The 27,249-nt window shown below is 49.8% G+C and overlaps 1 protein-coding gene across 1 annotated transcript; it reads left to right on the top strand.

Annotated features, from left to right (window-relative positions):
• Positions 1-717: 717 nt before the first annotated feature.
• On the top strand, positions 718-27,249 carry MPL (MPL proto-oncogene, thrombopoietin receptor). Its single transcript, XM_036755461.1, has 13 exons — positions 718-811; positions 3,785-3,867; positions 4,000-4,129; positions 4,336-4,575; positions 9,215-9,621; positions 10,160-10,316; positions 10,508-10,637; positions 14,206-14,381; positions 14,530-14,672; positions 15,139-15,298; positions 15,479-15,572; positions 25,114-25,204; positions 25,283-27,249. The coding sequence occupies exons 1-13, from the start codon at positions 718-720 to the stop codon at positions 25,637-25,639; spliced, it is 2,262 nt and encodes a 753-aa protein (XP_036611356.1). The 3' UTR covers positions 25,640-27,249.

The raw sequence follows: 27,249 nt of genomic DNA, 5'->3' as shown, positions 1-27,249 counted from the left end.
AGCAGCATTAGGGAGATCGGGGAGCAGGATTCTGGGCCCCCCTCAAGCTAGATGGCAAAGTAGATAGAGTGCTGGGTTTGGAGATAGGAAGATCTAAGTTCAGATCTGGTCTGAGATAATTACTAGCTGTGTGACCTTACGCAGGTCACTTAACCTCTGTCTACCTCAGGTTCCCCAATTATAAAATGATAATAACAACACCTCCTTCCATGGACTATTATGAGAAAAATGATATAATAGTTGTAAAAGCACTTAGTACAGTGCCTGGCACACAGTAGGTACTATAGAAACACTATTATTATTATTAATTATTATTTACCCCCTAGGAGATTGGGGCAAGAGAGCTGCTAACTTGGACCTCCCTGGACCGCCACCTGTGGGTAGAGGTGGCCTCTATAGTACGGCCATAGGATTGGGGATGGGGGGGGGAGACAAAGAACCAGGCTATCCCGGTGCCCAGCCCCTTCCTCTCCAAATCTCCCCCACCTTCCCTCACAGGTCCCCAGACTTCCTCCTCCCAGACCCCAAGCCTGGGGCCCCAGTGTGGTCAGGGATCAGTTCCTCTCCGGCCCCTGGGCTGCCCAGAGCTGGGGCTGGGGCTGGGAAAGGGAAAGGGACAGGACGTAGGGCCATATCTGACAGGAACCTGTGGGCCTGGGGTAGAGAAAGAGCTGGGGCCCAGCTTCCTGAGGGGAGGACCAGGGTCGCACAGCCCACATGCCCAAAGGGATGCCAGCCTGGGCGTTCATCCTAGGTATCTGCTGCGTCCTCCTCTTGCCCAACAGGGCTACCACCCATGTCAGCAGTGAAGGTAAGGGGGCAGAGCAGAGGTCTTGAGTCCCCCCCATAAAACCCTCCCCCAAAGCCCTGGCATCATGAGGTAAGGGAGAAAAAGAAAGGAAGGAGATGAGGGGACAGGGGAAAGGCAGACAGACAAAAGGGGAAAGGGAGGAGAGAGAAAGAGTGACGGGGAAAGAGTGAGGGACAGAGAATAAGTGGGGGCAGAATGAGAGGAGAAACAGGGACACATGGGGAAGGAGGGCAGGGTGAAGGGGAGAGGAAGCCTGGAGAGAGGGAGACAGAGCACGAGAGGCCTGGAACATTGACTCTCCTGGGGATGGTGATATTGTTGAGGGGGAGGTTAGGGATATTCAACCAGGAATTGAGCAGTGATAAAGTACCTACTGTGTGTAGAACTCTGTGCTTAGTTATAGCCATGTAATTCACAATTTCACAGTCATTTCTTCAGAGAGGAGCTAACACAGGAACAAAGGCCCTGGGAAGCTGTGACTGACCAGGGCATCTTGCAGGAGGTGACCTTTAAGTTGGTCTGGAGTTCAGCAGGAGAAAGGGAAGGGAGAACAGTACCGCAGACCTCAGAAACGTGACAGCACAGAGAGAGAAGAGGGCAGGACGTACAGGATAGCATGAGAGCCAGACCTTAATTTCGTAAGCATGGGGACCTCCCTTCCAGTGCAGGCTGGCACCCTCTCTGAATCACACAGAGGCTGAGACGGCTGCCCAGAGCCCCAGGAGGGTAAGAGTGATTCATTTGGGTCACCAGCTGGTAGGCATCAGATGGAGACTTGAATTCAGGTCTCTCCAGTCCTACTGCCAGCTTTCTATCTATTAGGCCAGGCTGCCTCTCAAATACTCAGGCACAGCAGAGAACGAGCTGGTCTTACGGACTCACCATTTAGAATAGAAAGGGATCTCTGAATTCATCTAGTCCTTCGAAGGCCCAGACTCAGGGTTATCCAGCCAATAGCAGGGCTGTGCTCTCCGTGCTGCCTTTCAGATTCCTCTCAGACCTCAATTGCATTAGCTGTAGAATGGGACAATGATGCCTGCATTCCTTTCAGGGTGAACCTTAAGGGCTGGTGGGTAAGTTATGAGAGACAACAGTGGACTCTGGTTGCTGGAGAGCTGGCCTTGAGATCAACAAGGTCTGAGTTTGTCTCTGACACCTGTTGACAGTATGACCCTGGGAAAGTCACCTAACATCTCAGTTAGACTCTCTAAGGTTACAAGTGGCAGAGAAGGGGCCACACTGTATCAGGAGAGGGAATCTCTTCATCTGGGAGTTCCCTAGACAATGAAATCACTACTCTAGCCCTATTATTATTAATGAATTAAGGGATAAAGTTTCATGGGAATGTTTTATTCAAGGGCAGGAGTGACAAGAGACAAACCTAGGAAGATAAACTGATCCCAGATGTGAAGGCCTTGAATGCCAGGCAGAGGAATCTGAATCTGAGTTGGGAGGTAATAGGGAGCCGGCTTTATCCCAGCAGTTCCTTTGGCAACTTAACCTTGTATCTTCTCATTGGTGGTTCAAATCCTGGGACCATCTAGAATCTGCAGGCATTTCCCAGCCCTTTTGAGGCAGCTAGATGGCTCAGTGGTTAGAGTACTGGGCCTGGAGTCAAGAAGACCTGAGTTCCAATCTAGCCTGACACTTACTAGCTGTGTGACCCTGGGCAAGTCACTTAACCTCTGTTTGCCTTAATCAAGAAGGCAATGTCAAAGCACTCCAGTATCTTTGCTAAGAAAACCCCAATGGACAGTATCTGATGTGCTATGGTCCACTGGGTCACAGAGTCCTACACGATAGAACAACAATATGGAGCCGTTGAGGGTTTTGTGTTTTGTTTGTTAACAAAGGAGTGACTCGATTCTATCTAGGAATGAGATCAATTATTCTGGGAATGCAAATATGCCTCCTCCGCCTCCTCCGGAAGTTGGCTGGCTCTGCTCTCACTTGACCCCTTTCGTTCTGGGCCATAATTGGGTTGTGCCCGCAGCCCAAGAACGTTGGAGAGAGTTCAATACAGGATCAGGTGTCTAGGCTTGTTATCTTTTCCTAGGGGCCAAGGGCCTAGAGCCAGCTCTGCTCCAGACTAAATTCTGTGCTCTGCATACTGGATGAACATTTATTAAGTGCTTACTGTGTTCAGGCATCATGCTAAGTCATGGGATGCAAAGAAAGGAAAAAGGAGAGTCCTAGCTCTCAGGGGGTTCACCATCTACCTGGAGAGAACATGAAAACAGGTACAAACAAGCTAGACACAGTATAAATTGTCATTGGACAGAGTGGCTGCCCTTACGAGAAGCAGCCCCAGTGCTTCCAGCCTGCTGAGGTTCTTTGGCCCCAGCTCTGGCTCTGGCTGCCTATCCAGGGGTATCCCTACTCCCCCTTTGCAAAACGAACTTTCACCCAGAAGTCAGAAGCCCCCTCGGTATCTGACTCAGTGCCTTGTTGCAAGAACCCAGGAAGCAGCAGAGGCCCGCTGCACAGCCCCACACTACACAAAAATCTCCCAAAGGGCCTCCAGGCTCTGTTGGGAGCTGTCTGGGGGGCTCAGTTCCTGCACAGGCAGGCAGCCCATGGCCCTCCAGGCCCCAGCAGACCACTGGGAGCCTTCCTGCCCCCAAACCTCTTTCCTTTGGAGGTAGTCCTTACTTTCTCCTCCAGCCAGAGGTTCCAAGAATCGTAGGACCGGCTAAATGTCACTTGTCATGTGTAGAGAGCTCCTTGTGCGGCCTGCTCAGCCCCTTGGACCACCACCTCCCTCCCCTAGTAATGACCCAGGTCTCTCTCTCAGGGGCAGCCTAAGAGCTGGACAACCGGGCAGGCGCCAGACCTGGCTGGCCACCTCTGTCCTCCTGAGAGGCCAGCTTGGGACCCAGCCGTGGCCTCTGGCCAGGCCAGACTACGGGAGAGCGAACTGGCCCTGGCCAGGCCCGGAAACTTCCGATGCCTTGGCTTTTCTCTCCCCGACAGATGCCTCGCTTCTGGCCGCAGAGCCCGAGTCGCTGCGCTGCTTCTCCAGGCAGTTTGAGGACCTCACGTGCTTCTGGGATGAGGTAGAGGAGGAGGAGGAGGAGGAAGAAGAGGAGGAGGAGGACTGCGCTAAGGAAGAAGAGGAGGGTGGCGAGGAAGATCCAGGGCCCTACAAACTTTTCTTCGCCTACCCCGAGTGCGTGCATTCCACGCAGAGATTAGTCCCAGGCAACACCCACCGGCAGGAAATGGGGTGTGGGGTGGGAGGAGACGGGATAAAGAAGTGGGGAAGGGAGAACCGAAGGAGGGGAGAGGGGCAGGACAGTGGCACATCCCCTCCCTCAGGTAGAGCCCCCTCCACTCCCCACCTCCCCTGCCCCTGCCCCCGCTATGCTAATCCGAGGAGCCTAGAGGGGTCTCAGCGCTATCGAGGGGGTGGACACAGAGTGGGTGGGAAGGACAGAGGAGAAAGAGGCAACGGGGGCGGGGCAGGGGGAGAGACAATGAGAAGAGGGGAGGGCGCAGGATGTCAGCACCCTCTCCTCTGGCAGTTCCCGCGCCTGGAGAGCACAAGGGCCTCCGGGGTCCCTTAGATCTGTGCCTCACCCGCAGGGAGGAGCCCCAAGTGTGCCCATTGAGCTGCCAGAGGCTGCCCAATGGAGGGCTCCGACACGTCTGTCAAATCCAGCCTACCGACGGCGTGCGCCTCTTTGCCAAGTTGACGTTGTGGGTGTGGGACCCTGTCAAAGACCGAAACCGGACCCAGCGGGTGCTCAGCTTGGAAAACGTGGGTGAGGCCCTGTGTCTGCTGGATGCTGGCGTCTCCTCAGGCCCTATCCCTCCTCCCTCTCTCTTCACAGCCCTGTCCCCTCTCCTCAGGCCCTGTCCCTCCTCCCTCCCCGCAGTCCTGTCCTCTCTCCTCACAGCTTTCTCCCTCCTCACTCAGAATCATAGAACTTAAAAGCTGGAAGGAACCTCAAAGGCGCCAGTCCAAACAGCACCCAAAAAGAACCCTCACTCCAACATACCTGGGCAGTGGCTATCCACCTTTCAAAAGGAGCCTGTCACCCCCTGGGATGGCCTCTTTCTATTTGGGGACTGTGCTAATTTCCAGGAAGTTTTTAGTTTTTTCTGACATTGAGCCTAAAATTATCTCTTTGCAACTACTTGTCCTGCCCCTACCCCTACTGGGTTATTTGAGCAAAACAAATACCCTCCATGTGCAATCAATCCTTCAGACACTTGAAGCCGCTCTCATGGCCCTCCAGAACCTTCTCTTCCACAGGCAGGCATCAGAGGGTCCTTCGACCACTTGTCAACATTCTTAAAATATGTCACCCAGAACTGAATGCAACCTTCCAGGTGTGGTCTGTGCAAGGCAGAGTTCAGAGGGACTGTAGGCTGCCTCCCCCAGTGCAGCTTTTCTGCCTTCCACACTCAGGTGAAAGATGTTCAGGGCCGCTCACAGTGCTTCAGAATGCTCAGACCTCAGTTGGAGAAAAGTGTGTGTGACCATCTAACCCCAACTCTCTGCCTCTAGACTCACCTGATGCTCAAGAAACAGAATTTCTGCACCCTAGTATTGCAAGACCATATTTATGCCGACTGCATTTCATTTTATTAGAAGTGACTGAAAACAATGATATTGCTAGCATGTCTATAGTGCTTTTAAAATATTATCTCATTTTATCCTTACAACAACCCAAGGAGAGGTAGGTGTTATTATTATCTCGTTTTACAGACGAGGAAACTGATGCAGACAAAGGTGAAGTGACTTACCAAGGGCACTTGAGGTGAAGGTGGGAAAAGAGGGAGCTTGACAGCTAAGTAAGTGTCTGAGGCAGGATTTGAACTCAGGCCTTTCTGACTCCAGGTAGCTCTCTATCCACTGCATCTCCAAGTTGCCCCTTCTCTTGGGCAAGTCTCTTGGGCTCTTGGCTCAGTTGTAGTAATAATTATTAATAATAATAATAATCTGACATTTAGATAACAACTTTAGATTTACAAAACAGTTTATACAATCATCCCATGGGATGCCACAAAAATCTTGTAAAGAAGGTACTGCTGAAGCTCAGAGAAGAGGAATTAAGCAACTTACTTATCAGGGTAATGCCTCTAATAAGTGGTAGAGATGGGATTTGGATCCAGTTCTTCCTAATTCCAGGTCCAGTGTGCTATCCACTAAGCCACCCAGTTCACCTATCTAGTCCAGGTCTTTTGGGTTCCTGACATCATCATCATCATCTCTTTCTCCTCCTTCTCCTCCTCCTCCTTCTCCTCCTCCTTCTCCTCCTCCTCCTCCTTCTTCCTCACCATCACTGACATTTACATATAATATTTTATATATACATCATATCCCATGGGGCCTGCTGGACCTGGAATCAGGAAAACCTACGTTCAAATACTGTCATCAGACCATATATGTACCACCCTAGGCAAGTCATTTAGCCTCTGCTGTCTCAGTTTCCTCATCTGTAAAAAGGGAATAATGATAGCACCAGTCTGGCAGGGTACTTGTGAGGGTCAAATGAACTAAAATTTGTAATTTGCTTTGCAAGCTTTAAAGCGCTAGTTGTCCATTATTGCTAGATATGTAGTTATAGTTGTATGCTAGCTATCATCATCATCATCGAAATCATTACTACTCTGTTAGGAAGGTATTACTGAGGCTAAGAGGGGTTCAGCAATTTGCTCAGCATCACACTTCTAGTAAGTAGAGGCTGGATTTGAACCCGGGTCTTCCTGATGTCAAAACTAAAGCTCTTTCAACTACACTTTGTTGCTTTCCATGCTGCAAGACTATATGTTAGCTCGCCCTCCCAGATTCCCGTCCACTATAAAGTTGATGAGCCTGCCATCCATGCCCTTAGAAGCTATAGCTAAACAGAGAAAGCAGCCCAGTGTCAAGCATGTATATTTGGGCCACTCCACTGGAGACCTCTTGCCAAGGTGACATTGAACCATCAGTGACAGTTCTTGGAGTCTGGCCATCCAACTAGTTCCTAGTCTAGCTAATTGTACTATCCTCTATTTCCACATCTCATTTTTCCAAAGAATAGCATGAGACACTTTAACACATACTTAGCTGAAATCCAGACAAATTACATGCATGCCATTCCCTGGATCTATTAGTCAAGTAACCCAGTGAAGAGAGAAAATAAGGTGAGTGTGGCAGGACCTGTTCTTTAGAAAGCAAGGCTGGTCATCCGCAATTACTGCTTCCTGTTCTGGTGGTCACCTCATTAATAATTCGTTATAAAATTCTGCCAGAAATTGAAGTTAGATGCACTGACCTCAACTTTGTAGGAGTCCATTCTCTTTCCTTTTTCTTCTTTAAAATATATTTTATTTATTTCATTAAATATTTCCCAATTGCATATAAGGAAAAACTTTTGATATTCATTTTTTAAATTATTGGGTTTGAAATTATCTCCCTCCCTCCCCCGCCCCTTGAGAAGGCAGGCAATATGATGTTGATCCTTATATGTATGAAGTCATACAAAGCATATTTTCAGTTTAGCCATGTAACAAAAGAAAACACACAAAAAAAATCTCTTTCAAAAATTGGCCCTTCTCCAGTCATGCAGAATTTCTCCCACTTTGCATCTTTCATGTGTCATACCAGAGACTTAGTAATCCCACCCAATTCAATTCAATAAATATTTATTAAGATTTATTAATGTGCTGGGCATCAAGGATGTAAAGGCAAAACCCAACGACCCTGCCCTCAAGGGGCTTACTTTTTGTTGGGATAGCATGTGGACTTGGTGACTTGAACCTCAGGGCAGCATAGTACTCTCTCTCTCTCTCTCTCTCTCTCTCTCTCTCTTCTCATCCATCTCAGCTCCCTCTTGGCTACTTCAGTTCTGTCCTTTACAGTGCAAAGATCATCGTCCTTGGCAGAGAGAACAGGAGAAAAACAAGACTTGGACAGCTCAGCTTTCTGTTGGTTGTCACTTATCATCAACCCTTCTGTCCCTTCTCTGATTATTTTCTCTTTCCCAACAGAGCGAAAATCAGATGAAAACCAAACAAATTAAAACAGAACCCTGACGCCTCAAATTATTTTCACATCTTTAGCTTTCCTTGACAGTTTCAGTTAATTTTGAGCTTTCACTGTTCTACATGGTTCTTATGGGGCCGGTTCAATCTTTTTGTTTTTTATTCATCTTGTTACTTTCCTTTGCCTCCATCTTCTGTATGTAGCTTTTCAAAATTGAAGTTGGTTGAAAAGTTCTCCATACATCCACATTGGTCTCCTCAGACATCTTCTACTTTTCTTCCTTGTTAGAGATATTTCCTTTTGGGTCTTCAGAATTTCATTCTTTAGTTTCCAACTGTTCCTGGGCTGACTTCCTCTGTAGGATTTCAGTCCATGAGACCCTGCCTGTTTTTTCCCTGAACGCTTTCATATCCGCTCTCCCCAAATCTATAGTTATGCCCAGATGTTCTCTCTTTCTCCATCACAAACTCTAAGAGGCAGTGGTGACTTTTCTTCACATTTCCCATTATTTCTACCCCAAGACCAAGCTCCTCTCCACTGATGAAGCTCACAACCAAGATTTCCCCTTGTCAATGCCTTCACCTTTTGAAAGATGAAATTATCATCAATCCATCAAGAAGTAATTAGCTTCTCTAGCTGTGTGACTCTGGGCAAGTCGCTTAATCCCAATTGCCTCAAAAAATTATTAGCTTCTACGTTTCGGGGAGAGATCCCCAGCATACACTGAAACCTCCTAATATATCATCATCATATCACATCATGCTTCTGTTCCAGCCCTATGATCTCTTTTCCAAACCCCTCATCTCTTTCCTGCTTCTGTCTAGGTGGTCTCTGCTTCCACTCGTCTTCCCTCACACTCACCTCCTCTGCTTCCTGGATTTCCTCCCATGAGCCTTTCTTCTTTCTGCTCAGTCCCATCCTGCCTCTTCTCCCGTGTCTTTTGAATAAGGTATATCCTTCCTGAGCCATATTCCTCTCATGGATTTCATCCCACCAAGTTTCATGATTATTAGTTCATCCCTTCTGTTACCTTACCTTTGTGCCTCTTCATGTATAGACAAATAAGGCCATGTGTTTTTCTACCAGCCTCCTTCCTGGATGTTGTCTCTTGTAAATATTTGGGTGTCTAAAGTGCTTTTCTCCTTCCTACATTGTAGCTACTCACTATGGTATCTGGCTTGTTGGAGACACTGGGGCAATTTTCTCCCTTCCCCTTCCTTTTCAATGAAAGCTCTTTAGATTTACAAGACTCTAGGCCACTTCTCAGTCCTGTCCTCACTCTTCAGCCTTGTACTTACTGTCCTGTCCATCTTCGATCTCTTGAAGGGATCATTTAGGGTGGTTTGGGGAGTACTCAAGGTGGTCTTGAGGGTGGGAGCATTTGGAGTGGTCGGGGAAGCACTGAGGTGGTGGGTCCTCTCCCCTAGGCCTGCCTGCCCCACCTAAGAGCATCACTGCAGTGACTTCTGGTCAGACTGGGGAGCTGCAAGTCACGTGGGAGGTGCCACCCTCAGAAATTAGTGACTTCATGCAGCATGAACTCCAATATGGCCTTTTGGACCCCAGCAATTCTTCTCAGCCCACGGTCACAGCGCTGCTCCAAGCACCCATGTGCTGTCCTTTCATGAGGTGGCCACACACCCAGCCACACCAGGCCACTGCAACCCCTAGGCCTGACCTGGCTCCAGCCCAGCTCCCAGGGACGCAGTCTATACAACAGTACCCCACCATCGAGGGACCCTCCAGAAAAGGATACATGAGCCAGGGACCTGCCATCAGGGGACACACAGTGCCACAGTGGGATGGCCCAGGGCAGCTTGGGGCCACCAGAGAAGTACCAAGCTTTCTCTGGCCTCATCTTCTCTCACCCTAGGCCCAGAACATTTCCTTTGGTTATGGACAGAAATGGCCATGCAGCTCCCTAGTGCCCCATCTTGAAGGCTACCTTCCCATCTCCCTCACATAGATGACATGTTCAGAGTTTGGAGATTGAGGTCTGGCATGGCCCAGGAATTATTGGCTTTCTCAGGGGCCACTTCAGGGCCAAGTTCATGATGGATGAGTCATGGATTCATCACTAATTCAGCCCTTCTGAGTCACCAACTTACCAGAAGTATAAAGGAGCCCAGTATAGGCTCTCCCCCAGTGAGGGATGATATCCCCCAGGAGGCTGGTCTTGGGATAAGAACTACCCACATAGCCTCTTTCTATAAGGAGTAAGCTCTCCATTATTGTAGTATCCAAGCAAAGGTTATGATAAGGATACTGTGGGGAGGGCAGATTACATGGAGGGGGAGGTAGACTAGAGGAACCTAGGAACCCTAATGTCCCATCCATCTCTGAGTCTCTGATTCAAGATCCTTCCTCTTCAGTCCCAAGAGCTAATCGGTGGAAGCTGTATCATCTCAGGATTTCAGCCGGGGATCTCATATTGGCTCCAGCTCCGGAGCAAACCTGATGGGATCTCCCTTGAGGGTTTCTGGGGACCATGGTCATCTCCTGTAACTGTGACCCTGCCACGGGATGCAAGTGAGTCACCTGAGGGAAGGGAGGGTTATTGTGTAGAGGGAGAGGGATGGAGAGAAAAGCAGAATTCTAACCCCCTCCCCCCAACACACACATAATGTAGGAGAAGTTACTAGGGGCTGGGGGTGTGGTTTGGGGAGAGAGGGAAGGAGGTTTCAGGTGGGGACCAGTACAGTCTCCCTCTCCTGGCCCAGAGGAGATTGGGCTGCAGTGCTTTACTCAGGACCTGGAGCGCATCACGTGCCAGTGGCAAGAACCAGTCCATCCCACCACCTCCCACGGCTACTTCTACCACTGGAGAGCCAGCAGCTGCCCCATGGGCAGGTAAGCAAGCAGGGGATGAGCCAGCAGGGTTGGCTGTCTGGGGTAAGGAGAAGCCTGGGTGTAAGGTCACAGAACTGCTCCTTTACCATCCATATCTAAACCCTCATCAAACCCTAGCCACCATTCCTCTGCCTGGACAATCAATCACCAAGCATGGATTAAGCATCTATACTGTGCCAGGCACAGGGGATACAAAGAATATGCTGCCTGCCGTCAAGGAGCTCACAGTCTAGGAGGAGACAAAATATAGACACCATAGAAAGAGGATACAAAGTAACCTTGGAGGAAACGGCACTGGGAGGAGTGAGGGGGTTGGAGCAGGGCCAGGAAACATCTCACATAGAGAAGACGGTGCTTAGGCTGGATCTGGAAGGAAGACAAGGATTCCAAGAAACAGATGAGGGACGAGTATATCCTAGGCGTGGGGAGCAGCCAGTGCAGAGAAACCCTAAAACTGGCAGGTGGAACTGGATCATCGAGCACATGAAGGGGAGTTATACGTTAAAAGGCTGGAAAGGTAGGAAGGGGTCAGATTGAGAAGTGCTTTTGAATGCCAAACCATCTACTCGCCCTAGAAGCAACAGGGGGCTGACGTAGTCCTACCCACACTTAGGAGAATAGATTAGAGAGGGAGGGTCTTAAACCAGGGAGAACAAATAGGAGGCCATGCCAACAGTCTAGATGAAAGGGGATGAGAGCCTGACTAGGCTGGTGGCCACGTAAGCGAAGAGAAGGGGACAGTGAGATGATGTTGGGCCAAAGCAAAATCTGGCCATGGCTTGGATATGTGGAATGAGAGAAAGGAAAAAAAGGCCGACAATACTAACAATGGCTCCAATACGTATGGCCCTTTAAGATTTGTGGAGAGCTTTATAAATATTACCCAATCCTACCAACAGTAGGTGGGGGGGGGAGGTATTGTTATCCCCATTTACAGATGAGGAAATTGAGGCAGACAGAGGTTGTGACTTGCTTCGGTCACATGGGAGAGGCAAGATTTGAATTCAGGTCTTCTTGACTCCAAATCTAGCACTCTATCATGATTGGTGAACCTGCACAACATGGAAAATGGTGGTGCCTTTAATAGTAGGAGGGAAGTATTATAGAAGAGAGAGTTTAAGGACAGGCAATGAATTCAGTTTTGGACATATCAAGTCTGGGATATCTTTAAGACATCCCATTTGAAATATCCAATAGGCAGTGGGTGATATGAGGCCTGGGACTAGAGCTACAGCCAGTCTGGCTAGAGATGGTAATGTCTCCCATGGGAATTAAATTAGGGAATGAAAAGTAGTTCACGAAATGCTCCCTTTCTGCAAAATGCTGTAGGTACAAATAGAAAACTGAGATAGCCTCTGCTCTTCCTGTGCTAATGGGTGGAGACAGTACCTATAGGATGTTTCAGCTTCAAGTCAGCTCAGGAAAATGAGTCCTTAGGACCCAGCAGCCAGGCAGATGGTAATGCATCATACTTATGGTAATTTCCATCACTAAACCCTTAACTTGGGACTTCTGGGGTAAGAACTTGTCATTTTCAGAGCTTAAGTCACTATGGCTTCTGGAAAGGCAGGTGCTATAAACCCTACTGAGGCAGTTGTCAGGTACCATCTCTAGCTGTGGGGACAGGGCTTGAAGCAGGACCTGGTGACCTGGGGGTGGGGGAGGGATGTGGGGTGCTGCTAGTCCCTGGTCTCATGGTGTCAGACTCCCTCCAGAGCCTGAGGGAAAGTGGTGGTCAAGATGGTGGCCATGGCTTAACCCACCTGGCATCTGCCAACCCCTCAACCCTCAGAATGCTTGCTGCATTTGGTCTTCAGTTAGGGTTGGAGTAAGGATGGAGAAGTAGGCATGGAGGGCCCTTTCTCCCATTAAGGTCGCTATCATGGATGATGGCTAAGGAATTGAGCTGGAAGCAGAGTCCATGGCCTGGGAGAAACTGCTAGTCCTGGGGCTTTGGATTTATTAAGAAAGATGATAGAGAAGGAAGCCCTCAAAACTCCTTATAAGAAACAGTCATTTGGGCTGAGTAGGTTTGCTTGACTTCACACCAAGGGAACTGATTAGTTTTCTCAGTCCTTGGGTCAAGTTAAGTCGAGCAGCACTTAATAAGTGTGCCAGGCACTGTGCTCAAGAACCGGGGATATAAAGAAAGGCAAAAAGCAGCCCCTCCCCTCATGGAGCTCACAGTACACATCGGGGAGACAACATGCACATGACTATGTGCCAACAAGATAGGCAGGTAGAAAGAGAACCAAGAGTGCAGAATCATGAAAATCTACAGAAGAGGAGGAGGAGAGGGTGGCCAACAGTGTCAAAAGCTGCAGAGAGGTCCATAAGGATGAGATTTGGCAATATGGAGATCACTGGTGTGGACCTTAAATTTGCCCCCATTTCCAAAGGAGATGGGGGGCTTTGGGGCCACCTAAGCCTGCCTTTGACATGTAAGATGGGTTTAATAACCCAGGTTATTAATGTGATCCACCCAGGTAGTACAAGGGCAATGCATCCTGCTGTCCAGCCCCTACCCTCAGATAGTTCACCTTCTGATGGGGGAGATGACATACAAACAGCTATGCACATACAAAAAGAGACACAGGGTAGATGGCAGGTCATCTAAGAGGGGAGGCCCTAACAGCTGAAGATACCAGGAAAGACCTCCTGAGGATGAGATCTGAGCTGAGTCTTAAAGGAAGCCAGGAAGTGGAGATGAGGGGTAACCAGGGGTGGGGAGCCTTCAATCTTCTCAAATGCAGCCCTCTGACTAAATCCAAACTTCACAGAACAAAGGAGGCCACATGTGGCTCTCTAGGTCTTCAAGTATGGCTCTTTGACTGAATCCAAACTTCACAGAATCTGTGAAGGGAAAGTTTGGGTTTGGGTGAGTTTTAAGGGAAGTTTGGATTCAGTCAGAGCCACTCTTGAGGATCTAGAGGGCTGCACATGGCCTTGAGGCCACAGGTTCCCCACCCCACAGGCAGACCATTCCAGTAGCGGGTCAAACAAAGCCAGAACAAAGCATGGTAATGGGGGCTGGAGTGTCACATTCAAGGAACAGCAAGGAGGCCAGAGGTACTAGATCCCTGAGTACATGGAAGAGAATAAAGTGTAAGAAGTGGCCAGGTCATAGAGGACTTTAAAAGACAAACAGAGGGTATCCTAGAAGTGACAGGGAACCACTCAGTGGTAGAGAGTAAAGGCAGATTTGCACTTTAGAAAGATCACTTTGACAGAGGCAGGGAGGCCAGTTAGGAGACTACTGTGATCATCCAGGTGTGAGATGATGAGGGCTTGTATCAGGGTGGTAGGGAGGAGATATAGACATATACACACATACACTTATGTGAGTACATATGTATTGTGTATGTATGTGTGTATATACACATCACATATGTATATGTGTATATGTATATGTGATGTTGCCAAGGTCATAACCTGAGGGCAGATTGGATATGTGAGCTGAATGCCAGTGATAGGGTGAGGGTTAGGAATGTCTGATAAGAATGGCCCTGGAGCCTTGCAAGCTTACCCTGGCTCACTGGCCATGGTGGGGGTGGGGGTTTGTTCCCAGGGGCCCAGCCTGGCAGAAATGTGAGAAGATGAATTCCGGGGCAGAGGAAACCCCAATCTCCCAGTGCCACTTTGAGTCTCAAAATGACAGTGCCATTCACATGCTGGTGGAAATAACCACTGAACAGGGCGCCATCTATCAATACCTTGCCACTCCCTTCTGGATGCATCAAATCGGTGAGTGATTCTATCCTGCCCCTGCTGGACCCTCTCCCAGATCCTGCCGCCACCACCTCCTCCTGACTCCCAAACTTTTTCACCCCACTCCCTACTTCCTCTGGCCCCCAGCGGCTCTGAGGCTCTCCATCTGCTTCTGCCTCTCCAGTTCTCACTGAAGCTCCAGAGCTGCACTGGACAACCGGTTCCAGTGGGCAGCTCAAGCTGACCTGGAGGCCCCCCTTGCCCTGGCTGCCGGGGCAGACCCACTATCAGCTCCGCTACTCTGGGCAGAAGCTCGGGCACTGGAAGGTAAGATGGCCCCTTCCGCGCTGGGGCTGCCTCGTCCCCAGGTTGCCAGGGCAAGCTGGGAGTGCGGGCAGTGCGTGTGCATGTGTCAGAGTGTGTGTGCAGGCTCCCAGGGGGTGTCATGGTGTGACTGTGGGCCGGTCAGGATGTCAGTTTGTATTACTGGGTGTCGTGTGGGAGTGTTAGGGTGTATTCACGCGAGGGAGGTGAGTGTAAGAGCATCTGAGCCGCTGGACACGCGTGGTGTCAAGGTGGGAGTGTGTGTGGCAGTAAGACTGTCAGGGAGGGCAGGAGTGTACCGGCGCGTATGGGGGCGGGGGGGAGTGGAAGCGTTTGTGAGGAGTAAAACCGTAGCTCGGGGCAAAGGCGTGTCAGATTCCTCCTTTCGTCTCCGGGCGAGCGTGCACGCAGACCAATCAGAGGCCGCAGAAACCCTCTGCCCGCGCCCCCTCCCCATGGGTCTGTGCAGGTGCTGGAGCCTCCGCGGGGTGCGCTGGGAGAAACGCTGGAGCTGCGACCCGGGGCCGAGTACCGACTGCAGCTGCGCGCGCGGCCTGACGGCCCCACCTACTACGGACCCTGGAGTGCCTGGTCTGCGCCTGCGCTCGTGGAGATTGCGCCCGAGAACGGTGAGATGCAGGGACTGGTAGGGCTGGGGCTGCGCAATGCGCTCCGTGGGGCTCGGTAGGGTGAGTACGGCTGCGTAGTGTGGAGAGGGGACGGGGAGGGGGTTGCGGTTGCGCAGTGAGGGAGAGGGCGGAGCTCTGGGCCCATCAGTTCTGACCTCCGCGACCTGGAACCCCTGCCAGGCTGGGTCTCCGTGGTGACGAGCGCGGTGCTGACGCTGGTCTTCGGAGGCCTCGTGGGCCTCTTGTTGCGGCGCCTCTTCCCGGCGCAGTTCAGGTACAGGCCCTGCCTTCAGGCGCGTGCGCGTGCCTGGCCACTCTCTTTTCCCCCGACTTTCCCCCACGCCCCACCTAGATACAGATGGATACAAATGGATACAAAGTAGCGGAGGGAGGATCTTTTCTAAGGAGGCCCACCCTAGGAGCGCTGGAGGCTGAGGCCGATAGAGCCTCGGAGGCTCAAAGGTGGCCAGGGGAGGAGGGAGAGCATTCCAGGCGCGTGGTGCAGACATTGCTGAGAGAGAGATTAAAAGGAAGGCAGTACCATAGACCACCGGAGTAGGAGGACCAGGTGGTGGAGGGCTTTGAAGGCCTCAGAGACGAGTTTATTATCCTGGAGGCAGTAGGGAGCCACCGAGGTTTGGTGCGTAGGGAATGTCATGCTCAGATAAACCTGGATAACTTGGAGTCCCGGAACTTAGGTGTTTGGGGTTTTTTTTTAAATATCTTAATAACTATTTAAACATAATGGGCTTCCTCTGTAATTCTGTGTTTTATTTTATACTCTTTAAGAATAGGATTCTGGGAGGGACTGCGACACACCCATTTAGAACATGGGGCACCGATTTAGTAACCCTGTTAAAGGTGCCCACTGTTCTGGATGGTTAGGCTGGCTCTTCGGAGCCATCGGTTCTCTTTCTAGCTGATTACAAAGCATTTTAATGTTCCAAGCCCACCTCCCCAGTCCTAACATCTCTCCTGACTCTAGTCTTCATCACCACCCACCTTGGTAGCTCTCTGGGATCGAGCCAACCAGGCTTCCTTGCTGTTTCTTACACACAGCCCTCTAATTCCTCACTGTGCCTGGACAGCTCCAACTGGAAGTCTCACAGGCATGTCAAACTCCACGTGTCCTGTACAGAACTCATTATCTTTCGTCCCAAACCCTCCTCTCTTCCCAATTTCCTTATTATTGTGCAGGGTACCACCACCTTCTCAGGCATTCAAGCACTCAGTCTTGGTTGGGCATCTTCCATCTCCCCTTCTCTCTCACCCCTCTCCTCACACCCAATCTGTTACCAAGGCTTGTTGATTTTACCTCCACAAGGACTCTCCCCCTTCTCTCCTCTGACACTGCTGCCATCCTCATCACCTCAGGCCTGCCTTTTGGTCTCGCTGCCTTCAATCTCTTCCCCACTCCATTCCTTCCTCTAATAAGCCTCCAAAGAGAGGCTCCCAAAGTCCAAGTCTAACCATATCATCCACTACTTTCCACCCCAGTCAGCTCCAAGGGCTCAGCCCTTCTGTTGAGTATTTGAAGACCTCCCAATCCAACCATATTGGCTTACTGTTTCCCACATTCAGCCCTCCAATTCCTAACTGTACCTTTGCCCAGGTTGGCCCCCATACCTGCAATGTTTTCCCTCCACATTTCTATCTCCTTTGTCTTTCAAGATTCAGCTCAAATCTCACCTTCAGGAGACCTTTCCAAGCCTCCTAAGCTGCTGCTTGTGCCCTCCCCTAGTATCTACTCTGTGAATCGCGTGCATAGGGTTGGGGAGTCAGAGAATAAACATTTATTAGGCACTTACTATGTGCCTAGCATTGTGCTAAATTCTGGGGAAACAGATACTAAAAAGAAAGAGTCTCTGCCCTGAGGGAGCTTACAGTCCAATGGGGAAGACAGCACATAAGAGGAAGCTGGGGTAGGGGGGTGGGGAGAAGGTACCCTCTAGGGCATTGATGGAGTATCTTTGGGTGAGAAATGGAGAAAAAGCTGGCCCCAGTTGATCCTTAACTGGAGGAGTGGGCCTATTTGGTCATTGTCCTGAATAGGAAACTCCCAGGTAAAGAAATCATCCACCAATGCAGGCCTCTCCTTCCCTGTAGCTCACCATCCTAGAGTTGTCTGAAGGTCCTAGCTGTCCACTAACTTGCCTGGGGTCATAGCCAGTGGACATCCAAGACCCAAGTTGGCCTCCTTTGCTCTGAGGCCAGCTGTCTAGCCACTGGGCCACCAAGCTTCTCTCCTCCATTAGAGTGGGATCTCTTTGAGGGCAGGGATGGCTTCTGCTTTTTCTTTGGATTCCCAGGGTAAGCGCTATGCCTTAGTAGGTGCTTAATCAATGCTTGTTGCTTTGCCCTGGAATCAGTCACACTCTGTAGGCTGCAGTTTGCAGACAATAGTCCCCTGGGTCTCCTCCATCTCTCTGGGTCACTGCCAGGTCAGGTGCTCTGCAGTCCCATCTGCCACTTGTATCAGGACCTGCACAGTGACTTTCTCCCTCGCCAGCCTAGGTCCTGAAGGAAATCTAGGGCAGTCCTAACTGCCAGATTGTTCTGTCCTCAGTGCAACAGATGTATCAGCTCCCTGTTGGCAGGCCCAGGGCTTAGGGACAGTGCAGACCTGCCCTAGCCAACCTGTACCTTCAGCCCCCAAGGGCTGCCATTGTATACCCAGGTAAGTAAATACTGAGGAAAGGTCTAGTGAGGCCACTTGGCTGGATTTGGGGTGGTGAGGAAGAAGAACAGGGAGCAGCCTCATTTTAACAAATAGGGACAGTAGACCAGGAGTAATATGAGTTAAAGGTGGAAAGGTAGGCAGGAGCCAGCTTGGTGGTTGAGCTCTCTCTCTCTCCAAGGTGCATCTTCTTTTAGAGGACTTCCCTGGCCTCTTGGGCCACATCCCGCAGTGGTCACCATTCAGCCTTACCTCTTGCCTGCGCCATTGTGATAACCTCCTAATTGGACTCCCTGAATTCCAGGCTCTTTCCTCTCCAGCACTGTCTCCACCAAAATCATTTTGCTAAAGCTCAGCTCTGACCATGACAATTCTGAGAAGCTTCAGGGCTTCCTGTTGCCTGGAGGATACACTTCTCAGTCTGGCTGCAGCCCATCCTTCCAGCCATGTCCCATTCCTCTGCTTCAGCCCATCTGGCCTGCTGGCTGTGCAATGATCACTACCCTTAACTCCCCCACTTTTGGCCTGCCCCCATGCTCTCTCCTGTTCCTGGAATGATCTTCCTCTTCGCCTTCATCTCTCTGGGTTCTGGCAAGAGCCCTTTCCTGGTTCCTCTCAGGCCCTCCACCTCCTCAAAATATCCCATACATGTTGTATCTCCCCCTGTTCCCCTCCACTCCACTCCCTGCCCCCAGACTCTAAGCCCTCTGAAGACAGGAACTGCCAATGCCTGGTCCCAGGGGATGCTTCATAAACCAAGTTGTACTGGATTGTTTGGGATAGACTTTCTGTGTAAACTTCTATGCCCTTGGAACTCATCCTTATTCTCTTTGTACACTTTGAGATTTGCTCTCCTTTGTCCAGCCAGACCCCCTCCTCCCGTCTCTGCACTCTCAGATGAGGGGTCAGCCTTTGGTCAGGGTCAGGCCAGGTGACTCCCTCCTCACATCTGCCACGTCTAGAAGGATGAACCATTATTCAGGCATCTTATAAGTTTATCAGCTGCCTTGCTTTTAGCAGAGAGAAATCACAGGTCCTATCAAGCTGTCAGCGAGCAATTATTAGATGCCTGCCGTGTGCCTGGCAGTGTGCAAAGTAAAAAATACCACACGGGCACAAAGTCATTTTGGAGAAAAACACAGGGATTCTTGGTTGGGGATGGGGGTGGGAATGGGGGTAGGGAAGGCTAAGAACTTGTTTTTGGTGTTTTTTTTTTAATCTTCATCACTGTATTTCAATAGAATTTGTTTTCTTTGTGATCCTTTGTACTTCATTTTTAAGACATTACTGTATTCTTGAAAGAGTCCATAGGCTGTTGAAAGGGTCCATGACAAAAAAGGCAAACAAACAAACAAAATCCTGTACCAGTAGCTGGGAACTCAGATCTGGAAAGGATAAGGTGCTTGAACTGAGCTTTGGAGGAAAGTACGGATTCTAAGAGGTGGAGATGAGAAGGGAGGGCATACCAGGCATGGGGCACAGCCTAGGCAAAGGCCTAGAGACAACAAATAGAGTGTCATGTGTGAGGAAAGCCAGGGTATCTAGGCTAGAGCATGTGGAGAGAAATAATGGAAAGTTTTCAAAGCAGAGCAGCTGGAGGATTTTGCTTTTTATCCTAGAGGCAAGATGGATCACCAGAGTTTTAGTAAGGGTGAGGGGGTAAGAGCTGAGCTTTAGCAACATCAGGTTAGTGGGAGTAGAGCTAGAGAGGTGAAATGTGAGGCCAGTAGGAAGGCTTAGCTAGGTGAGGTGAAGAGGGTGGCAACTGGGCCATTGGAACAGAGGTCCAGAATTTGCACCATAGTTGCCTGGGGGAGGGAGGGAGCATGGGGTGAGGAGTTTTCCAGGTTGACACCAAGGGTGGGAGCCTGGGGGACTGGGAGGATGGTGGCACCCCGGACAGAAGAGGTCAGGGGTTGGGGAAAAGTTGGGGACATGCTGAGTTGGAAGTGTCTGCAGGAAACCCAGCTGGCCAAGGGCAATAGCCAGTCCCCTGTCCTGCCTCGGTGCTATCAGGCCAGTCTGTTTCCTCCTTCTGGCCATGTCAGTCTCTTCCTCCTGCTGGGGGGCTTCCTTCACCCACTTGCTGCTCTCTCCTCCACACCTCTCCCTTGAGTGTCCTGGATTTCCTCCCCTGAGCATGGGCACGGTGCCTCTCGACGTCCTTCCAGAGTTCATCCCAGCTCACAAGGACCCCTTCTGGGAGATTGTCTTGTTATTATCAAGCTTTGGTTTTCCCTGCTTAATACCCACATTTGATGTGTCTGTGTATAGATTTCTACAGACATCTCTGGCTGTGGGTTTTATTGATTACTGTCTCTTTTCTTGGACATTTTCCCCTGCAAACTACAGCCAGGTCCCTGTTAGTGTGAGTAATTCATCCCATGATTTGAATTCTCACTATTTGAAATTATCATATTTGTAAAATATTGTTTTTATTTAGTTGTTTCTTCAGTTATCTCTGGCTCCTTGTGACCCCATTGGGACTTTTCTTGGCAAAGATACTGGAATGGTTTCCTATTTCCTTCTTCAACTCGCTTTGCAGATGAGGACACTGAGGCAAACAGGGTTAAGTAACCTGCTCAGAGTCACACAGATAGTAAGTGGGTGAGGTCACATTTGAACTCTGATCTTCTTGCCTCTGGGCCTGGCACTTTATTCACTGCACCACCTAGCTGCCCCCAAAATATGGTAGCCCGATAGAAAATACAATGAAAATTTTTTAAAAATAAATTTATTAATGTGACATAATAGCAAAGAATAAGAAAAAAATATATTTCTGATTCAGGATTATTACAAAGTAAGAAGAATATGATGAGGAATGCATGACCCTCGCCTTCTTAAAATAAAGTCAAACTTCCTCACACCCTCCCAACATGCTTAAGCCATCTGAAGCTGGCGCAAGGGTGCCCAGAACAACTATACTGGGACAAGAGGGGCTTGGATGTCCCCCATTTGTCACCAAACCTTCTTATCAGCCTTCCATATTTTTATTCAAGCCTTTATCTTTCTAAATCTTTCAAACCCATTACTCGGACTACCCAACTTTCCTTTACATTTCAAACAAACGAATTTGGGCAGAAGGGCAAGGGTCATGCATTCCTCATCAGTTATGGAAAGCAACATTAAAAAAAATTAAATTACTGAATTTACTGTAGAGACAGGTAAGCCTACACATAACTATAGATAAGCCTACATTATATGTTGAAAATGTTTTTATTGTAATTTAAAATATTTTAGCAGCATGAACTGAACTGTCTTCTTTTTCTTTAAATTTCCATAGAGATGCTGGTAGGTACATAGAGTTTCACCCACATCTCATGAGTTTGCACGCTCACATTCTCACACAATAAACCAAGTGTAGCTGAATAACCAGGAACATTTTCTAGAATCAATAATGCTTTTATGGTCCTAGGTTTAAATAAACTTGAAAACCAGTCTTTGGAAATAACCTGAATCATTCATGCTTGAAGCAATCAAAATGGTTGTCACCTCTCTGAGTGGGAGGGTTTCAATATTGATAAACAAAAGACTGGTTTTGATTTAAAATCCCCTTCTGAATTATCTCCAACAAAAGTGCTAGGTGATCCATAGACACTTTAAATCCAGGTGGAGCTTTTTCTTTCTTAGAAGTAGATGTTCTGGAAAGGCATCCTTTCCTGTCCACCAAAAAATTTGTTGATCAGTTATCCATTTTCTTCTTCAAAACATTAGGATATTTCGCTGCCACCCCTCACCTGCCTCTTTGTTCGTTTTAATATTATGCAATTGAATTCATATTTTTTTGTTTTCCCCAGTAACATGTGAAGACAACTTTAAACATTTATTTTAAGAAACTTTTGAGTTCCAAATTTTCTCTCTCCCTCCCTGAGACAGTAAGCAGTTTAATATAAGTTGTGCATTTGAACTCAGTTTTTCAAGCAATCAGCCAAGCACAGTAAAAGTTCATTTAGGATCCGCTTCACTTCCATTTTCTTTCCCTGACTTGAATACACTTGAAGCTTTTGTCTGATGAATGGCTGCTGTGCTAAAAAGGATGCCTTGATTGCAGTCCCCAATCCTGCTGCTAAAAGATAGTCCGTGTTGATCATCGGAACACTTCTGCGCTTTCTAGTTGTTTGCAAAGCACAAAAGCCTGGTTCAACTTTGCCTTTTTCTTTGATTTCACCTGCATGTTTTATAGGATTCAGCCACTCTGACATCATGGCCGATTTTAGGACCACATTCATATCATTCAGTTTCCTCATTATTGTTTTGGTGTTATATCAGGTAGTTGCTTTTTCATGCTGGCACTGTTTCCACCTCACAGTCTTCCTTTTGTCCATTTTAGTAAGGGCTTTTTAAAAGACATTAACTCAACTATTGGTAATAGGGTACGTAGCAGCATAGCCCATCGTCATGCAGTGGGCCAGAGCAGTACGTTAAAACCCTCGAAAAGCTGAAACACGTCTCTTAATTGAATTTTGGCTTGCACTAATGTGATCTGTCTGTGGGATCATGGATCCAGCCATGGAAGGGACTTTAAACGTCATCCAGTCCATTATCTTAATGGAGCATCCTAGGGCGGGAAAGAGGAAGTGACTGGCCCAGGGTCACCCAGATATCACACGGTGGAGCTGGGACTAGATTTCAGAGCAAGGTCCTCTCATGTGGGGGCCTCAGGTCCCTGCAGGACCCAGCTTTTCTGAGCCCCAGGGCAGCTCTTCCCCTTTCTGCTTTATTCATTAGGCTCACAAATCTCGGGGACCCTGGTCTTCCCTTGTTGGGTGCTTTCCACCCCCAAACAGGAGGCCTAAGTTAGGACCAGTGAATCCAGAGCTCTCCTGAAGCACCTTCTTCTTAAGCTGTTGTCTCCCTTTCTCATCTGAATCTTCATTGGAGGGGGAGAGCACCCCCGTCTCCACTTCTCTGCTTTCTTCAGGCTCGGTGGGCAGTAGTCAGCAGGTGTTCTCAGGGCCTCATGGGGCTGCCATGGGGGTAGCATTGACCTAGATACTAGAAAGGCTTCTGGTCGGGCTCTTAGAGTATTCTTGTGGAAAAGATAGAGAGTGTGAATGAGATGATAAAGGGAAAGGGGCTTAGTCATAGACAGCAAAGGAATCCCCCATGAAAGGGATTGAGAACAGGGGGCATGGATGGGTCGGTGTGGCATAAAAGCCCTGGAGAGCTTGGTTACGGGTGTCATCAGTCAGTCAACAAATATTTATCATAAGCAAACTCTGGGCCAGGCACCGCTAGCAGCCGAGGGCAGAGGAGGGCACAGACCCGGTGCCTGCCGGCCAGGAGCGCATATCCCAAGGAAAGTGACCGCGTGTAAATAACTAGGTACACAGTAGAGTGTACAGAGTAAACTAGAGAGACAGTGACAGGGACTCCATCCAGGAGGATCCACAAAGAGCCAGAGATGGCTGTTGGGCTGGATCTACTAAGGTGAGATTCAGCGGGTCTAAGAAGGACGTAAGCTTTGGTGCCAAAAATCTGCTTCCCAAGGACAAGGTGAGGAAGGGTCAGAGTTAAACAATATTTGCCTGACAAAGCTCTGGCCGCATTGAGGGGTCACTGAGGCGCTGGACCCTTCCTAGGTGTGTGGCTTCACCCGGGCCAAGTCAACCTCTGTTTGCCTCAATTGTCTCCTGTGGAATGGGGCTAATAATAGCACCCACCTAGAACTTAAGTTGTCATGCAAATGCTCTGACAGGCCCAAGATCACTACTATCAGAACTGCTGCACCAGCAGCCTACTGCAAGGTCAATCTGGGTCTGCAGTCTCAAGTCCACAAGCATTTATTAAGTGCCTACTGTAAGCCAGGCACCATGCTAAGGGCTGGGAATATAAAGGCAAAACCAGTCCCAGCTTTTAATGGGGGGGGACCACATGCAGACAAGTATGAAGTAACAAGATTTCACCAGGCTAAATTGGAGATGATCTCAGAGGGTGGGAATGTGGCAGCTAATTAAGTGAATGGGATTGTGGCCCACATCAAGAGAGCCCCAGCTACCAGAAGTCAGGAACTGAGGATTCTGCTTTCTCTGCCCTCTGCCCTGGTCAGACCCGGGTGGCCACAGTTTAAGATATTGGGAAGCCACAGGGAAGGCTGAGCAAAGGGCCTGGAGTCCCAGGCTTTTGAGCATTCATCAAAGAAACAGGGGGTGCTTGGGGTAGAAAAGACTCCAGGAATGAAGTCCCTGCCTTCAAGTATCTAAAGAGCTGTTACGGGAGGGAGAATTCAACTTGTTTGGCCCCAGAGGCTAGAACCAGGAGTAGTCCCAGGCAGTGACCAAGAGGCAGGTTAGGCCTGGGTGTCAGGAAAAACAGCAGTCTAGTTCCTGTTTTTGAAAGGGTAGAGGTAAGCTGCCCCTTCACTTCCTCTGGCTACTCTTCCCTGGAAGCTTCCCTCTCTCCATGGCTGCTAACAGGGGTGGTCCTCCTTGGGGGACAGTTTCATTATTCAGTGGCCAGAAGCAGGTAAGACAAGGACCGAAGACACAGTGTGATTCCCCGGGGGATCTGCCACCGTGCCACTGCCTTGGATGCTAGGCTACCTTTCAGGAGAGCTCAGGATATCTTGGGCTGGATCAGAAAGGCTTGGACAAGGGTCATGCCTGAAGTCTTGATGAGTTTGGTCTCTTGGCTTAAGCCCAGATGGAACAGAGACAATTGGCCAAAGTAGGCCCTTTCTTTCTGGGGGCAGACTTGAGGGGGCAATTCCATGTTGGTGAGAGACTGAGAGGCTATTTAGCCATGGCCCTATGAGACTGGGCTAGACCAGTTCTACCATTGTCCCCAGTAGCTCATGGGCAGCAGGCACTAGCCAGCCCTGCTCTGCCTTGCCCTACTTGAAGCTGTGGAAGGACTTATGAGAGAACGGTGGGCTCCAGGCCAACTGACAGGGGAGGGACAGGACACCTTGTTCCTAGAACACACTCAAGGGGTAACTTTTGAAGCTTGAAATGAGGTACAGTGGGACCCAGCATGTACAGTCTCTGGCAGCACTAGGTCAGAGACTATTTGCCCAGGAAAGTGTCAGAATACTGTTGTAAGAGATCAGATCCTAGAGTACACAGGCCCTCCCTACTTACCCCCAGAAGAGTCCCCACACTGCCAGCAATGCCTGTCTCACTCCTCCCTCCCTATGCAGGGCCCTGCGGCAGACCCTATGGCCTCCACTTCCCGACCTGCATCGGGTCCTTGGAGGCTTCCTCACTGAGCCCCCAGCCTCCATGAGCCAGGTGAGTGATGCCCCTGTCTCCTAGGATTCAGGATCAGATCTACTTCCTCCCTCACAGTCCCTGACCCATCTCTTCTAGCCCAAGACCTCAGCCTCAGGAGTAGATGAAGAAGAGGAACCAAGCCTCTTGGAGGTCCTTTCTGAGTCTGTGGATGGCCAGTCCCAGCTGGACTACCCAGTGTTGCTGCAGGCTGGCTGCCTGGGGTCCTGGGGACCCCCCTTAGCCCCAGTCCCTTCAGATTCTGAGTTTGATCCCACCACCCATATCGACAACTACTCCTACCTGCCTCACTTGTCCCACCCTCCCCCACTCTCAAATCACTGCCACCAGCCCTTGGGAACAGTACCTTTCCCTAGAGCTCTTGGGCCTGAATGCCTGCCAGTGACTCCCTTTACCCCACTGCTTTCCCAAATGAGTTCCAGCTCAGCTTACTGACCCTCTCGACCTCCTGAGGACCCGTCTGACAGAGTGGGGCCCTTGCCCTGATGGGGCACATCCCCATCTCCTGAGCAATCCTTCTGTCCTCGGCTGCTCACCCTCTCAGGAAGATCCCCCAAACTAAGCCCCATAGAGCGCAGTTGTGGCCAAGCTGCCCCCTCCCCCCTAGTGCCCAGCCCTAACACCACTCACCGATTATGGAAGCCTGAGCAAGGCTGGCTGCAGGTTGTCTGGGCCTGGTCTTTGCCTCAGCAGCCATCAGTCCCCAGAGTGGCCAACCCTAGGGACTTGAGCCTTTATTACAAAGCATTTGGGGTCTATCCCAACACCCAGGGACAGAATTTTTCCCAAAGCCTCTGCCAACCTCATTGTACAGAGCAGGAAGCAGCCATTCATTCTCTGCTTCTTATACATGTGGCTCATTCTCCATCCAGCTGGAGCCCCTGGAGTCATTGACTGGACAGGCTTCTTAGTCTCTCTCATACTGCCACTCAATAAAGGTTTCCTTGAATGACCACTTGAGCTTCATACAATGGGGACAGGGAGAGGGCCACAGGACTAAGGAGTGGTCAGACCCTTGCCCATTGTCATGGGGAGAAGGGGCCTGTCAGACCCCCTCAGCCTGGCCTGGGCCCCTTGCTGCCTCACAAATGAGCATGATTGAGCAAAGGCTAGGGAGTATGGGGAATGAGGGGCCCTGAAAAACAGCTGAGATCTTTCTCTTGAGAGAGGTACTGCCTTTCGCCATTCACCCTGGGTATTGGGGAGAACTATAAGCCATCTTTGTAGGGCCAGCCACCAGCCTGGGAATGAGGAAGACCCAGCTAGCTTTCAGTTCTGACCTCCATTCTTGTGTGACCTCAGGGAAGCCAAGCCCTATTCTCCTCTGCTCTGGTCCCAGCACTGAGCTGTACATGGGGACAGCCTCTGAGACAGGAGGGGTGAGCTGTGAGGTCTGGAGAAGGTGGCACATACATGAAGCCCTAAAAGACACCAGGCCTCATGACTGACATGGGGAACACTCTACAGCTTGCTAATTTCTCAGTTAAGCCTCACAAGATCCCTGTGAGGAGAAAGCCACTACCAGTATTTCACCCCAACCACTCTATTTCACAGATGAGCAAGCAGCCTCAGAGATGGCCAGCAAGTGTCAAAGAGAGGATTCAGACCCAGGCCTCTGGACTCTTAAGGGGTCAACACCAAATTGCATAGTATTGGAATTCAGGAAGCAAGGAGGAGAGACAGTGAGCAAACCTACCAGGCTAACCTAGGGCATAGAGTCACCACTCAACACATGCCCATGGACTAATGTGTAGGGTGAAGCCAGATGGGAGAGAGCCTTAAATGCCAGGTAGAGGAACAGGAGAAGCGGAAAGAGAAGAATCCTTTCTGAGGTCTAAGGACCTCCCTGGGCAGGGAAACCCTCTGAAAGAACCCTGTATTTGCAATATCTCTAATGAGAATCTGTCCCATGGTGCAGCCAATTGGCTGCCATTCACCCTGTGGTGAAAGACCTCTAAGGAGGGGAGCCCACCTCCTCCCAGGGCAGCCTGTGCCCTTTGGAGATGGCTGTTAGCAAGCTTCCTCACTGGGCCTCTTTGCATCCT

The sequence above is a fragment of the Trichosurus vulpecula genome, chromosome 4, assembly GCF_011100635.1.
Source record: "Trichosurus vulpecula isolate mTriVul1 chromosome 4, mTriVul1.pri, whole genome shotgun sequence".
Lineage (NCBI taxonomy): Eukaryota > Metazoa > Chordata > Mammalia > Diprotodontia > Phalangeridae > Trichosurus > Trichosurus vulpecula.
The sequence above is the reverse complement of the archived record's forward strand: the minus strand, read 5'-3'. Positions and strand labels throughout refer to the sequence as shown.